At 44.3% G+C, this 15,844-nt stretch overlaps 1 protein-coding gene across 8 annotated transcripts in view; it reads left to right on the top strand.

The window, feature by feature from the left end:
- Rhobtb (Rho-related BTB domain containing) overlaps positions 1 to 15,844 on the top strand; it is a 225,149-nt gene that overhangs the window by 170,633 nt on the left and 38,672 nt on the right. For 6 of the 8 annotated variants that reach the window (XM_077688195.1, XM_077688196.1, XM_077688199.1 and 3 more), the window contains 3 exons: positions 5,056 to 5,253; positions 9,978 to 10,022; positions 14,697 to 14,904. In XM_077688195.1, the coding sequence (XP_077544321.1) occupies positions 5,056 to 5,253; positions 9,978 to 10,022; positions 14,697 to 14,904 (451 nt within the window). The remainder of the gene's footprint in view (positions 1 to 5,055; positions 5,254 to 9,977; positions 10,023 to 14,696; positions 14,905 to 15,844) is intronic. The other 2 variants (XM_077688194.1, XM_077688200.1) reach the window with 2 other exon arrangements.

Raw genomic sequence — 15,844 nt, 5'->3', positions numbered from 1 at the left:
TGAAAATAAAGTTCCACATGTGAGAAAGGGGATGATAGTGTGGTGAAGAACTGTTAAGGATGGTCATACGCAATTGTAGAGATAGCAGCGACCAAATAGTATCTGCTTCGGTGCTAAGCCTAAAGTTCCCAACATCCGTGCAACCCAAGCCGGCTAGAGTTGTTGGGGAAGGCGTTTTTCTAAAGCTCGTCGTGGACCAGCGTGCTGCGTTTGGGTTCCTCTACCTTTGAGGGGGCCATCAACGTTCTGTTCCCCCTATTCTAAAACTGCGTACGTTCCGCTGACCACAGCGCAGCGACCAGGCACCAGGACCTTCGCGCGATGCGGCGACCGGCGGCGGCCACGTCGCTAGCTGCTGCCTGCACGCATCGCAGGCCGCTGCACAGAGCTTGTTACCGCCGGTCCGAATGTATTCAAAGTTACACACGCTAGGAATTGTGCTAGGAATTGTGACCAGCGCTGGTAGTGAAAGTGGCGACCAAATATCTGCACAACTTCTCTGCATCCGAGAAACAGAAGTCAGCCATGAGCTGTAGGGGGAGAACCCCTTTCTAAAGCTCGCCGCGAGCGAACTTGTTGCGTTCATACTTCCCTCAGGCCCTCCTGTTCTAAGGGAAGATTGTGTGAGCCTTCCCTACACCAGAGGACCTTCTGGCCCGTATGCCCGTATCTCAACGGGTACCGAATGTAGAGATGCATCGCTCAGGAGTGATCCGGATCTTTTGAGCCGCTCTTTTGGAAGAGTGAGTTAACCATGGCTCAGTAAAATTGAGCGGCGGTTCTTTTGGAGAGAGGGAGCCCCTTCTCGCCCGCTCAGTGATCCGTGTCAAACGGGGCGAGCCACAGGACAGCAAACCATGAAGGAAGAGTCAACGGAGCCGAAGAGCCGGGCTCTTTGCACCAGCTATTGCCAACGCGAGAAAGCATCTCTACTGCCGGGCCAGCTGGGGCTAATTTTCCAAATTCCTCCAGCGCGCCCCCTGTTGTGGGAGCAGACAATTCGAGTCAGGAGAACCAGATGCAGTTTTGACCTGTTCTTCGGCTCTTCCGCTCAGTTACTGAGCCGAAGAACGGCTCAAAAGATCCGGGTCTTCGGGGCGAGTTTCGCGCCATCTATTATAGGCGCAAGAAAGCAACTGCCCTGCCTGGACGGGGCAGTTGCTCGGTGGGGCTAATTTTCCAGATTCCTCCAGCGCCTCCTGTCGTGTGAGCAGACAGTCCGAGTAAGGAGAGCCGGTTTTTTTGAGCCATTCTTCGGCTCTTCTGACCCGCTCTTTTCGAGAGCCGCTCTTCGCGAAGCGGATCTTCTGAGGCGCCATTTGGGAACAGCGGTTGAGAGACCGCGGCGGCGGTGAATGACAGATCGGGAGGCCGCAATGGCAGCAGTGAACGAACTGCGTCTGTATGTTCAAAGTAATAGGAAAATAAACTCCTGTGACCATATGATTCACCACAGTTACATTTGTGCGTTCAGCTGTTGTCCGAGTCAGAAATGAGCCGGATCTTCTCAACCGCTCAGTTCAGCGGCGATTCTCTACTCCCAGCGGTTCTTTGGCAGAGCGGCTCTCCTAAGAACCGCCGTTCAGCGACTGCTCGCTCGATTAGAGAACCGTGCTGAGCATGGCTCTGAACGAATCGTGTCGGCACGTCCTGGTAGAGTTATTAGAGGTGCATCGGCCGACCTCGCTGGGTCTTGTGTGCAACTTTCGCGTCATCTATTGTCGCTGCCAAAAAGCAGCCCCGTCTAGCTTCGAATAAACTGAACAAAGTGTTGTTCACCACCACAATATTAAAATTAGTTTCTTGTATCGTGTTTTCCAGAATCATTTTTTCTGGTGTCACAGCTCACTAGTAGAGATCATATTTGTGAAGTTATAAAGTTGACAAAAAATTGCATTTTTTTTCATTATATATCGACCGAGAGTGATCCTGAAATACCACTGACACATAAAAAATTTTGTAATGATGGTGAGGCCAATTCTTTTCAGTACAAATACACCGGATGTTGTTACAAAATAAATGACTCAATAACAATTAAGTAATAATTGAGATTATGCATGTTTAACACAGGTTACAGACCTAAATGAACCGCTTAACCGTTCAAATGAACCAGTTCACTTCAGTGAACTGAGCCATTCTGAGCCGCTCACTGAAGTGAGCCGTTTTGCCCATCTCTAACCGAATGAACTCTTGAGGCCGAGCGGTCACCGCAACGCCGGAACTTCCAAATATGTTCTCATCTGCCACCAGCCAATCCCAAAAGGCAACCAGGGCTCTGACCGCGCCCCCGGGCAGGGGTCGTTTGTTTTGACGAACAAAGATGGTTTAGGTGTATTTCACATAACATAAACATGTTTTTTGAATTCAGCATCAAGAAAACCGTAAAGTAACACCCCCAACAAATTTTTTTTGAAAAGCTCTTCACAAGCCCTTTAATTCAAGAGTAAACTGGTATGTTAAAAAAAAATTAAATTCTTGCAAGCACAATGAAGGTGCAACAACAAAATAACTAGCTGCAGCATTAGCGTACATTGTGTTTGTGGAAACCAACGTTACTAGATCTGTTCCTGTTGTAAAACTCCGCCTGAAAGCGGCGTGTGAACGTGACTCCTGTTCGTTTACGCCCACGCGGCGGCACTGCTGCCACGGTTCGGTGCGCGCTTCCTTATGCAGCACTCCGGAGTAACCGGGACGCAAAGAGATTCTTCTCAAATTGATTGCGCCATAATGCCTGGTTTTAAGCTGATGGGGCAGGTTGAAAACGTACACTCAGAATGTATATATACGTCAAGCACATAGAGGCATTTTTTTTTTTTTTTTTTTTTCCCCCTAAATGAGCCAGATCCACCTTACGCGAATTTAAGAAACAAGCGGAAGTTTGTTACCGGACCAAAATGCAGTGCAGTCAGAACTATTAAATGTTGTAATTTACATGTCAGCTAGGGGAAGTTTATGGCCTCAAGTAATTAGAAATTATGCCGTGAATTTGAGCAATACTGGGGTGATAAGTTTGGATTTGGCTCATATTGTATTGAAGCACTTCTGTTGATGCTGTATTCTTTGAAATCATTATTTAATATTTATCTCTGTTTCATTTCGTTCATGTCTTCCGTTCACTTCGTTGTTGACATCTGGGGACAGATCTTTCACCGATCTCCTAATTGCCATCTGAATTCATAAGCCAGCTCCGAAACGCAAAAAAAAGAAAACCTCAGAAAACACCCACGAAACAGTCCGAACACTCAAGCCAAAAAGCCAGTACCCTTTGGGCAAATGCGTTTGGCTTATTTTGGTCCGTGGCAGGATCTGGCTCATTTTCAATATGAACTACGATCTGCGTACACATTTTCAGGCATTATCTCAACTATTTTCTAGCCACCCCTTTTTTTAGGGGAAAGTTGCCGACTTTTCCTTGTCACTGCAGCTTTATCCGACTCAGTTTCGGTTTCTGGACCTGGCTCATTGCGAAAAAAAAAAGGCCCCCTATATATCTATGTGCTTGACGTATGAAAATGTTTGTGTTGATGCTGTCGACTGGATATGCAGTTCAACGCCAGCGAGGTGGTGTGGACGAGCCAGTTTGACTGCTGTGTGCTGTGTTGTGTACATGATTGATGATAGTACAGTGGGTACAATGCTTACGAGGGGCATGCAAAGCCACAGGCATGGTACGCATATGCAATCTCGCGAGAATATTAAGGGTCCTCCAAACTAAAATATCTTTAAGATGAGCAAAGCATCGACAACTGACATTAGATACCTGCAAGAACTTTCTGAAAATTTTAAATGCCAACTTGAGCCGAAATTTTATATCTTAAATTTTTGAGACTTCACACTTCATCAGGCATAAATTTGTGTCTGCGAGGTGCTGGTTCGCACTGCAGCATTCCACCGTTTACAGAACACGAACAGATTGTTTTCTGAGCGGTTGAGTCGGAATTTCAGGACTTCAGCTGGTGTGGCAGGTTCGGATGTATATTTGGGAGCCTGACGTGTGGAAATTTCTGCCATAAAGTAGATGCTGTGTGCTGGGCACACAATGCCAGTGAAGGTGAGCGAGGCGGCAGGCATTTCACAAGAACATCTGTTTGATAGTTTTCTACTGGACTTTGTTCTTGACGATAGCAATTTTTTATGACATGAGAGGAATTGACTTCAATGGCTGTGTCAGGATGAGTTCTCTGTCAGGTAACTTTCATATTAAATTAGAATATAACCTCATGTGCATTTTTGTGCATCTACGTCAAACAGGGTTCAGGACTCACATCTGCGCTACTTGTATTTCGTTTTTTAACCAAATGCATCCTAATTACTCAAAGAAGCATTTTTTTTTATTGTGTACTTACTGCCAGCAGCATTAAGCGGCAGCCTACATATGCACGATAGTGAAGCCTTTAAACTACTAGAGGAATTCTCCCACATGTAAGATGAAAAGAAGAGTAGAAGAGGGCACGAGCTGCGATTGTAGGCACTTTGTTATAGAAACTTTATGCACGCCAGCTCGTTTCACATGCAGTGTAAAAGCAGGCGAGTTTCTTTCAGGCGGCCACTGTCAACTCTGGAAATGCTTCCTATAACAATGAAGGGCACACGTGAATACGTGGTTTGCATAGTCAACGTACAAATGTACTGTTAGTGCTCAATGTGGTCCAAGACGTCCCAAAAAACATTTCAGAAAAGAGCTGTGCCATTTGTGAAAGCGTGATGGTTCCCTGGGAGATACCTCTTTTCGTTCAAAGGTGCACGTTAATTAAGACAGCACATCATAGAACTTGCTAAATTTGGCCCAACTTTTGCTAAAACTTAGCTTCCCTTTTCAAGTTCAAGAACAGCCATGATGACTGAAATCAAATTTGTTGACCAAGGGATTTCTCAAGTACCCAGTGTTTTACAGGCCTGGTGGAAAAGTTCTCTCCTACATGAGCACAGGGCCACAAGCTTTCTTGTTTACTTGAAGTGAGCGGCCTGTGGACAGGAGTGCAGGAGCTGATGACTTAGACGAAGTGGGTGTCAAGTGTGGTCATGTTGCGGATGCAAACGGCTGGGCTTCTCCAGGTCAGACGTTGTGCTGCTGTGCTTCTCGATCGCGAACCCGGTCTCCCTGCGAAACTGCAAGGTGGTGTGGTACCCGGAGATCCGCCAGTTCTGCCCAAACACTCCCATCATCCTCGTCGGCTGCAAGAATGACTTGCGCTACATGTACCGCGACGAGGCTTACCTCTCGCTGTGCCGTGATCGCAGCCCCTTTTTCAGGTTTGTCAAGCATGCTTCATTCTGCAGGCAGTGTTGTGCCAGAGCTTTGTGTGCACTTTTTTTATATACACATACATATGTAAAGCATTCTGGAGGGCTTAATGATTCGGGACTTGCAGGTCGCACACTTTCTGCATGTGTGATCAATTGCCTTGTAAAGGTGGTGGGCCTGCTCTGAGAACATGTCCACTGTTGTCTACCAAGCAGTGACTCTTAGCATGCACGTGTTACCGGTGTCTGTTAATTGTTTCACAATTCGCTCATGTTTATTATCCTAAGCTTGTGACCAGGTCGGATTAATGGGATATAAACTATCAATTCATTTGGGAAATGTGTCCAAATTATGTAACGCAGCTAACTGCATTGCACAACTTACTGAATGGTAAAGTTGTGGGAAAAAAAGGGCAAGTGGTTAGATTTAGATAATCCACGTTTCATGCCGTTGAAACCGCAAAGGTGTTCTATGAAATATGTAATGTCATAAAATTGAAAAATATTGTTTATTGAATTTGGAAATTTATAAAATTTAATTCTTTAAAATTGGGTTCAACAGCTTAGTGTGTTGTGATGAGCTTGAATTGAGAGAATGCAATGTTTATGTATATTAATAGTGTGAAAGAGAAAGTTGAAACTCATGGAAGCTGAAAAGCAGCTCTTTACACTGTCCTGCATTTGCGGTTAACAGAAATGGTTGCAAACTTGCGTTGCATTTGGTGCTCACTGTGGCCAATCGATTCCTTTTTCTTATGATGTTCTTTCTGTCCTTTTGGCAGCGGTTGCTAGATGCGTAGCACACAGGTTTGGTTATCACAGGTGCTGCAGATGTGTCCTCACGGTTTGGGACCTTTGTTGCAGGGTCGGAGGTGATGCTTTGACCAGTGGGAAATCTTTCTGCAGCATACCCTGTGGGATGGCACAGTGGTTACCATTTTTTTACATGTATAATCCGCATTAATAATTGACAAATCTTGCGTGTAAAACTGGGGTAGCAGTATATACACTAAACTATAATATGCGAATTTTGTCCTGAAGTGGAGCCTTCCACATGTCATGGTGCATGCGTCGTCACAGTCATCATTGCAGTCTCTCTCTCCTACCTGTTTTTTGCTGGCCTATTGTGAAAAGCAAAAAAATTGGGTCAACTTAGGTCTAGGTGAACTTTATTTCATGTAAGAAAATTTTTCAAATTTCTACTGTCAGTGTTTGTGTAATTATTCTCTTAACTCTTATATAACTGCTTATGTTATTGTTTGTCTTAATATTTATTTTATTTTTTAGCCCATTTCAGGACAGCCCAATTGTGCACATTGTTTAATGGCTATTTTAGTTCACATCTCATTCCATGTGATCTGCCACTGTTGTTTCAATGTACTGGCGAGCACGTTCGGCCCTGGATTGGCATTGAGCCACGACTTTGGGATTGGGAGACTTGCGCAGTTGTTGACGCCGCTCCCCTTGCATCTCGCTCCCTCTAGCTTGCCATTCAGCTGCAAAATCACCAGAAGGATCTGCTCTGTTCTTTTCATTTCCCTTCTCTGACGACGGCGAAGAAGAGTGGCACTTTGCCCTGTGCTGTCCGAGCTTCACATTTGGGGCTGCCTCCACAGCTTCTTTTTTCTCACTGCTCCTCCACCGACTCCAGAGTGGCTAGCGCACAGCTCTAGGCAAAATGTAAACATCGCCTTGCTACTAGTCGAGCTACATCCTCTGTGAAGGCCTCCTGGGAATGCCTACCTTGAAGGAGTTGCGAGCACTTTTGTTCTGGGTAGCGGTGTTGACAGGCATTGTTCTCAGCAGGGCTTCCGTTACATCTCGGTACTGTATGGTATTAAATATATGGCAATTTTAGTACAAACACTTCTACAGTATCTAGTTTGGTTTTTGAAGATGTACGCATAGCTGTCTCATGTTTGTATGCCTTGTGTTTGTATGCTTTCATTTGGGTGTGTCTGACACCACATTTCACCTCCTGAAGAAATGAAACCTGCCTTGGAATGCCTATGGTATACCAACACCCAATTTCATTAACCTTTACTTATGTGCATGCACATGGAAATGAATGGGATGAGTGCATAATTTAGCTAATTTACTACAGATGCTACCCGTTATTTATTTCAAGCATGGCCTTCGAAGCAAAACAAAGGTGCCTGCTTCCAAGGGTCATCCTTGTGCTTGACTGCATACAGTTATGAGTAGTGATCTGAGTGATGAGTAAGAACATTACAGTGCCTAAAATAATATATATATATATATAATATAAATTTTTTAAAACTGGTGAGAAACGACCACCATGTGTTCTGTGCTATACGATATTTTTGCGCGTATAACCCGCATCAAAAATGCAAAAATTTCAGGGTTAAAGTAGAGGTGCGAATTATATGTGATGTATTTCCTTCGGTGCAGCTTCACGGCAATACACATTGTGCCTAGAAGCTCCTGCAGCAGCAATAGCGACTAAGCCATGCTTATCCCACTGATAGTGCTCACTGATAGTGCTCATTTTTGACCCACATTTTAACAATATAACAACCTCAGAAAAATTATTGGGCAGGTAACCTAGAGTTTTCCGCAAAGAAAGCGCCATTCTAGAGTGAAGGCTGTGAATGCAAATACTGAAAAACACTGTGAAACCACCACTCCAATCTATGATGACGATGGTCATGAGTTGAATTTTGTTTGAAATAAGGCGGTGACTTTCACCGCCACACTGGTTTCTTTTTGGATGTTTAATTTAATGCAAAGTGTTTCCATTTTGCACCTTTTTGCTGTATAATTATTGTATTACACATTCATACAAGAATAGTTGGTGGTGACTCCTCTTGATGTTCTTTGACTAGACCATTGACCCTCTTGATGTTTCATTGAATAGACCATTCAAAGCACATATCAAGCATCTTTATGCTGAATGCGCAGACCACGTCCCTAGGCCTAATGTTGTGCTGTTTTGTCACATCAAGGCATTGAAGGCAATTCAGAGTGACATAGTTCGCAAGGGCTTTAAGATATGCTGTGTTACAAACACAACTGAAGATATTGTGTATGGCAGTGATGACTGCGGCGCAAGTGAGAGCTCTAGCGAGAGCAGTGACAATGAGTGATCATGGCTTAGGCCATGCAGAAAGTGTATTCAATATGCAAAAGATAGGTAAGCTAGTTTTTTTGCACCAAAAAAAGTGCCATATTGCTTTGATAGATTTGGTCCAACCTTTCCTGTATAAAATGTGCGGGCAATATGCGAGAATTTTTTTGGTTTTACAGTTGAACCTCGTTATAAGAGACATAGATGTAAGAGACAAATGGGTATAAGAGACTATTCGCCCACATGGTTGGCTGCCCCATTTTTTCCATTAAATTGACCTCATTTATAACAGACATCGGATGTAGAAGACAGTTGGTTATAAGGGACAAGTCATCCTTGAACTTTAATCAGTAATCTCGCTTGTAACAGACATTTTAACTTCAGATGCAGTGCCACCAGTCACTAATTGCAGTTGCTTCCATTGTGGAAACACAGGTGGACGACAGACGCTTTCAGTCGTTATTTATTATAACTTCAGCAAACACACAGTGGTTTAGTCAGCTATGAAATGACGATGAGAAGCCCTACCAATGGAAATGCAACTTACAGAAGTGGTTGAAGCTTACTGCGACCGATTGAAGCGCGACCGCACGTGCGGGCTCTCTCACTCACGTAGCTCCCAATCAAGAAGCATCACAGATATTGAGTCCTGCAAGCGTAATGAATAGCCTGAGCACACAGTGGAAGAAGCTGTGTGCTCTGGCTATTCATCAGGCTTGTGAACTCAACATCTACGATTCATCTTCCACAAACAGTGAAAGGAAAAAAAGCTTGTAGAATCGGTTGTAAAAAACAGTGTAAAAACAGTCATGAAGCAAACAAAGATTCAGAACTGTGTCATAAATTCTGGGGGCCAAACATAAATTAGAATGAATCTTTTGCAACATGCTGTAGCATTCCTTTGAGCTTATTTTAGTCATGCAGTGCCCACATTGAACTAGGGTCTGATTAGTAAGTGAGAACATGGTTCCCTGCTTATAAGAGACATCTCATATAAGACAGAAACTGCTGCCCGGTACGTGTCTCTTATAAAGGGGTTCAACTGTATTCGCGGAATGAAAAGGGGGTGCGGGTTATATTCAGGGGTGGCTTATATGTGCAAAAATACGGTACATTTTGCATTTGCACTCTGTATACATACACAAGGACAACTGGTAACCAATGTCTGCACACCATTATTTATAGCATTAGAAATATTTGGTTAAGAAGCACCCCACTGGGGCACCTACCATTGACTCAGTATAACTTATCAGCTCAGTTGGTTGCAACACTGTCACATCAGCTTTTAAGCCAGTATATTTGATGGCAGTGGTGGCACATGGAAAAATGAGATTCTGCCACGTCAGTGAGCAGTTGTATATGCACTGCTTGCAGGTTGTGCATTGGCCATGAGGTTACACCTGCGAAGAAGCTGTGCATGTGTGGTGCTGCATGTGGTGAGACGTACTGCTGTGTTTTGCTCGAAGCGGCAACAAGCGGGGGGTACTTTGCAATCCTGGCTGTGCAGGAGGTCTGTGTCCGCAGGTACACTGAGTGCATTCCACGGTCTGGAAATTTAAAGTGCCAGCCAGCTTTCTGCCACTGTGATTTGTCCACTTTGGGTCGCTGTAACTGTGGTTGTTTGTGTGTGCTCGTGTTTTTGCAGGGGGCACCATCCCTGTGTGTCATGCAGGTTTCCAGAGTTTGGCAGGTACTTACTCGAGTTAGTCTCTCCACAGCCATTGCTACACGCCGTCCATGCATGCGTCGCTGCTCCCTTAGCCCTCGTTAGTCGCATCTCTGCACGTGCTGGTGTTGCATCTTGGGACCTTGGAGTGGTGCAGATGCATGGCTTTTTTCCACTCATTTGGCTCTAACCCCCGCCTGCACTCTTGTTGCAACCATGCCCACCACACCCTTTGTTAAATTTGATTGTAGGGTTTAACAGCCCTTCTTCTAAATTAAAAAAAATGTTTTTTGAATTTTTTTGCACTACTAATCTATTACTAGCTGTTTTACGGAGTGTTTGTTGTTGTTTATATATATGCACTTAAGAAATCTGATTGTTGCATCAGTGATATTTGTATTGTACCTTATCATGCTTGGTGAACATTGTACGTGGGGAAGTGGCCACTGCAATATATAAGATGCCTTCATGATGTTTTTCTGTACTTTTCGGTCGTATGCTGCAATGAAGGAATTTTAGTACTTCCCAAATTTACGTCGTCCCCAACAGCTTTTTGCAGAGCTCAAGATTTTCGCTTTTCCAGTGAATATGAAGGTAATAATGACTTGCTTCTAATGATTTGAATGGTTACAAAAGTAAAGTAACAGGGAGCAGCCATGAGCACTGCAACAAGACTAACTACTTATTTTCATCGCGCTTAGCGGAGAGCCCAGCATTAGGATTTTCTAGCAGTAGCTCCGAACAGGGTTCCACTGAATAGCACCATATAGACACTTATTCACACCAAAAGTGAGGTGACCACATGCGGGTGTGCAAAAAAAAAAAAAAAAGAAACTTTCGGCGCAGTTCTCTTTTTGTTCTTTAATGCACCAACCCCAAGCTATTTGTTCAATAATTTTTCTTTTCTTTTTTTTCATCTAGCATTCCCAGGAAAACTGCTCCACAATGTCCACACCAAAACCAAAACTATGTTTACATAGTTCACACTGCCTGTACCAAAAGCATATAACGCAGCGTAACTATTAATCTTTAGCGCATTTGCATGTTTGCAAAATCCCGAGCAGGAGCCAGTGCACAAGCAGCAAAGCGACGCACGCTGCTTGCTGGCATTTAGCGCGTCACTTTGCTGCTCGTGCATCGGCTCCTCGGGATTCTCCGTCTCGTTTTCCCCCTCGCCCACCCCTCAAAGCAAAGCCCCAACTCAAGAATACACGCATTTGCATGGCGCTACTGCGTCGCTTCAAATTGACGCCGCTTTTTTGGGAATTCAGCCCCAGGTGTCGTGTCTCTTTGTGCATGCCCAGGCGAAAAAAACAATTGAAGGTCCAATTGGCCCTGTCGAAAACACAAATGGGCCAAATGGAACCATTTGCATTTTCAAATGGTTCCATTTGAACCAATTGTGTTTTCGGCAGGTCCAAATGGTCCTCCAATTGTTTTTTTTTTTTTTTTTGCCTGGGTGGTGCAGGCCGACTTGCATTATATGAAAGGGCTCGTTATAAAGATAAAAATGGTTGAACTCCGTGGTGTTGATGAGGGTGGTGCCGCGAGTTGGTGCTTTGGTGTGGACTTGAGGAATGATATATTGCAGTATTAATTTGCATGAGCACGGATCCACGCAAAATTGTCTTGATTAACGGATCTGCATTACGGCTTGTAGTACACTGAAGCAACGATGAGCTTGCTCTGCGCAGGAAGGCGTGTGAGAACCACAAGCACTTCATCGCAGTCAGAGGAGAATTGTGGAGACTAATTTTCGTTGCCGCAAAGCTCAGATGAACCAAAGCAGCAATGTAGCTGACTGCACTGGTTCTAGTTGAAGCGATGCCATGACTTGTTGATGGATTGGTAAACGTCATATAGCCTGGAATGTTAGGAGTGGAATGAGTTTCCTGGAGTAGTATTAAAAGAGGGACAGATAGTTTGCACTTTGAATGAAAGGGTAGAACATTGGGGCTGGAAACTCCGGCCGTTCTATTGTAAGGCAGTGATTGGGGAATCTACGGCTCTGTTGGTGATCAGACTTTTCTTTGGGGCTTTTCATGGGCTCAGATGACATTAGATGATTGACCATCTGTTCAATAAATTTACGAAATCCATTCAATTGAGTATTGATGTAGGCATGCATGTTTTGGGTATCTTCTTGACGAGCCAGTTTTTCTGGATGAACGGCGGTGTTAATCATTTGAAGCACCTGGTTGACTTGGGTGTCGGTGCAAGCTTGGGAAGTTGGAGTTTTCTTAATACTGGGATTACGGGTACGGCAAAGGAAGAATAGAATGCATGCATTTGTGGCCAACAAGGGTGCAGTTGAAAAATTTTGCTCTGCTTGTCTTTAGTGTGTGTCAAGCGTAACTGTTATAGCTGCGTGTTTGTGTAGATTTTTCATTTTCTTGGTCCATTGTAGACTTGGGAGTGCCTCTAGTTTGCCAAGGTTTTGATAAATTTTAGTCGTGTTGGGCAGTGCCATGTGGTCTCTTTTGTTTGCCCGTCCAAAACAGTCCCAGGCAGTTTGTGGGCCACAGTAATTAGGCGTTAGTGCAGTAGCCTTCTCCTCGTTCAGGCATTGGGTCGGCCAGCGTTAGCGAAGACGGAAGACGTGGCTGAACGGTAGGCGAAGCAAAAGGATGGCGGCCCCTTTTTGGCTAGCACTGCAGTTAAGAATCAACGTTAGTCTTTTTTCTGAGGACTGGGAAGAAAATTATAATGAACATCCAGCAGTGTGCTATATTTGATGCCGGGAAACATGCACCACAAGGACTAACACCTTGCACATCATGGCACATCTTTTTCAGTTGCCTTCTAAGTTAATTGGCTCATGCTCTTATAATTGTTGCCGATAATGTGCCATCGTATCATTGTAATAACCAGTTTAATAATGTTGTATCAAAATTTGGGTGATTTATTCTTTACGGGGATATGGTGATTATGTCCAATATATTGTTAATAACCAGAGGGTTATTAACAATAAGTGGGTTAGGCTGTATCACATTGGGTGCACGGACCTTCACTAGGCATGAATGGGCCTTCCACTGTAGCATGCCTCGAAGCTCAACTTCGGCTTGTAACCTGTCAGAGATTTATGTTTGTTTTGTTTTACTTCTTTTTTTTTTCCCCTCAAGAAAATGTTCACATTGAGTTTTTCAGACCTGCCAGTTATGTCATAACTTTCGCAATCCCAGAAGTCCCGAGTAGTTTTTGTTTGAATTTTGTTGCATTATCATCCTCCCTTTCATGAGTGCACCTGTGAGAGACCTAACTTTTGAGGCATCTGCAGCACCAGAATGTTGTTTGCACACATGTGCTGTATGTAGCACCGGCCACCATTTCCTGCACTAAGAAAACTGGTTGTATCCTGGCTAAGATTTTGTTGTTTGCAAGCTGGAGCCAGGCTTCACAAAAACAAGCCCTTTTTGTGCAGCGTATATACGCAGACGTGAATTGGGATTTTATATGTACTGTTTTTTCCTGAATACTGCTTGATGCATGCATGCATTGTGCAGAACTTGCACTGCACTTTGAATTACACTTAGTTTCTTGGTGTGCCAGTTTTTGTTTAAAAAATGTTTTGTTTTGTATGTTTTGTTTGTTTAGTACAAAGAAGATGAGGATGGTCCTCATCTTCTTTGCACTAAGCTTTCCATTCAGTATGAATTAACTCACCCAATAACATGTTTTAATAGTGAAGATGTTTAGCAAATTGTAATTTTTCGTGTCCTCAGTAAAAATACCAAGAAATTGCTGAGCGTGCACACGTGAGCACTGGCCTCACGGCGACTGTCTGGCAGTTAACAAAACCAAAAAAATGCCTACCGCTCGTGTGTGTGTGCCTCGCGACGACCGCCCAGCACCCCCTGCATGCATTTGACAAGCCAAGCGTACCCACGTCGGGAGATTGGCCAAAATTGGCAAAAAAGAAAATCCAGCATTCGCCATAATCGTGGCAACACTTGCTCGGCACGAGAGACTTGTTGTAGCATATTCTCCTCCAAGGTGATTTCTAATGATTATCACTTACAAACAAATGCAAGAATCTCACACTTATAGCTACAATGATATGGAGTAAAGGTCGTTGCAGCAGCGAAGGAGCAGTTAATTGGCTGCAATCGTGGACTTAAACCTTCGTGATGGTCGTGAAGGGTGCGTACAGCTTCGCTACCTTCAGGCCTTACGGGTTTGTTTGAGCTTCCTTCATTTTTTATTGAAGTACTTTATGCTAAAACTTGTGAGAAGCTTTAGTCGGTACATCTTGTTTCGTCAGAGCTGTCAGAGAGCTATGCTGTTAGAGCTATCAGGGTGCATGTTTCCTTTGTTTTTGTTAGGCATGGCAATATGCACGAATTAAAATGAAGCATTGTTGTGAGCCTGTTGAATAGTTCTGGCAAACGGGACATTCTGAATGTAAGCATTCTTTGGTGGACACGTCAACATATGCACCTAATTAATATACTGCACTTCAGAATTGACCACTGCTCATAAGAATGTCTTGAAGGTGTTTGGTCATTTCCCCCTTGGATTCAATGTCTTTTTTTTTTTTTTTTGCCTTGCATTTTGACCATCTGCATTTAGTATGTTGCCTAGGTTTTGAATGCTACGCATATAGGATTCAAAAAGTTTACTTTGCCCACCGCCAGTTGTTAACATACTATTAACATACGGAAAGGCTCAGTAAAACCACGTCTCTCCATTGACCCCCAGGCCCCTGAGGGAGAGTGATCTTTTGCGGCCTGAGCAGGGACGCCTGCTTGCCAAAGAAATTGGCGCCGCATACTATGAAACCAGTGTTCTCACCAACTTTGGCGTGGGTGAAGTCTTCAGCAATGTCATCAGGGCAGCTCTGCTGTCCAGAAAGCAACAGCGCTTCTGGATGACCAACCTCAAGCATGTGCAGCACCCAGCGATTCAGGTTGGTGGAGCTTGTGCCAGCTGCCAAGGAGCAGTGCGTCCTCAAATGTGAGTGGCCATAAGCAGGTGGCCATCTTCCACCAGGCATATTTATTTGTATGTGAATACATTCAAAGGCTTCGAGCACTGCGAAAAATCTGCCCAAGAATTTAACTTTGCCACTTGTAACCAGTCGTATGCTGTACACAGGTTGTTGAGCGCAGATTTAGCCTGGAATTGCTGGTGCATGTTCACATTGTAGCAGTTGTGCTCTGAAGGTTGTGTGTAACATAAGGGACAAAAATAGGGAAAGAGAACATTAAATTTGGGTGTATTTAATGGCCCCAAAAATGCATCACCTTCTGAGCAGAAAAAAAAAATCCTATTTCGATGTGCACTGTTCATTACATGCGAGCCCTTGCCCATGTTTCTTTGCTTGACATCAGCCTGATGAAGTTGCAGCATGACATGACTCTGGCTTATGACCGGCTAAACCAACATTACACTGTTGCCGCTTGATCGGGTGTGCCATGCATGTCTACAACATCTTTATGCTTGGAAGTGCTGCAGCGGATGTGCAGCGAAAGTGTAGTTCACGGTTTGGGAGGCGAGAATGTTTTAGGGGTAGTGGGAAATGATGAAGCTGCTGTAACATGGAACTGAGCAATGGGAACACAGGCCTATGCTGTTTCAGGCATGAGAGAGAGAGAGAGAGAAACAAACTTTATTTGTCTCTGGGATTTGGAAGAGGGAGTGGCAGAGGTACATAAGGCCTCTGCATGGCTGTGCTCTGGTGGAGCCAGGCAGCAGCAGTTGCTACTCATGGTTCACCTCTGAGCACAGTGGCTGCGTGGGGTCGTGCCATGGCTCTGAAATAACTTGGGCCACAATTGGAGTGTCCACTGCATGCCGCATATTCAAGGAAGCGATTGTCATGCTATTGGGCGATCTGCGAAATGGGC

Source organism: Haemaphysalis longicornis, unplaced genomic scaffold (assembly GCF_048455015.1).
Source record: "Haemaphysalis longicornis isolate Haplotype H1 unplaced genomic scaffold, Haemaphysalis longicornis Haplotype H1 scaffold_1, whole genome shotgun sequence".
Taxonomy (NCBI): domain Eukaryota; kingdom Metazoa; phylum Arthropoda; class Arachnida; order Ixodida; family Ixodidae; genus Haemaphysalis; species Haemaphysalis longicornis.
This window is presented reverse-complemented; position numbering and strand designations above follow the sequence as displayed.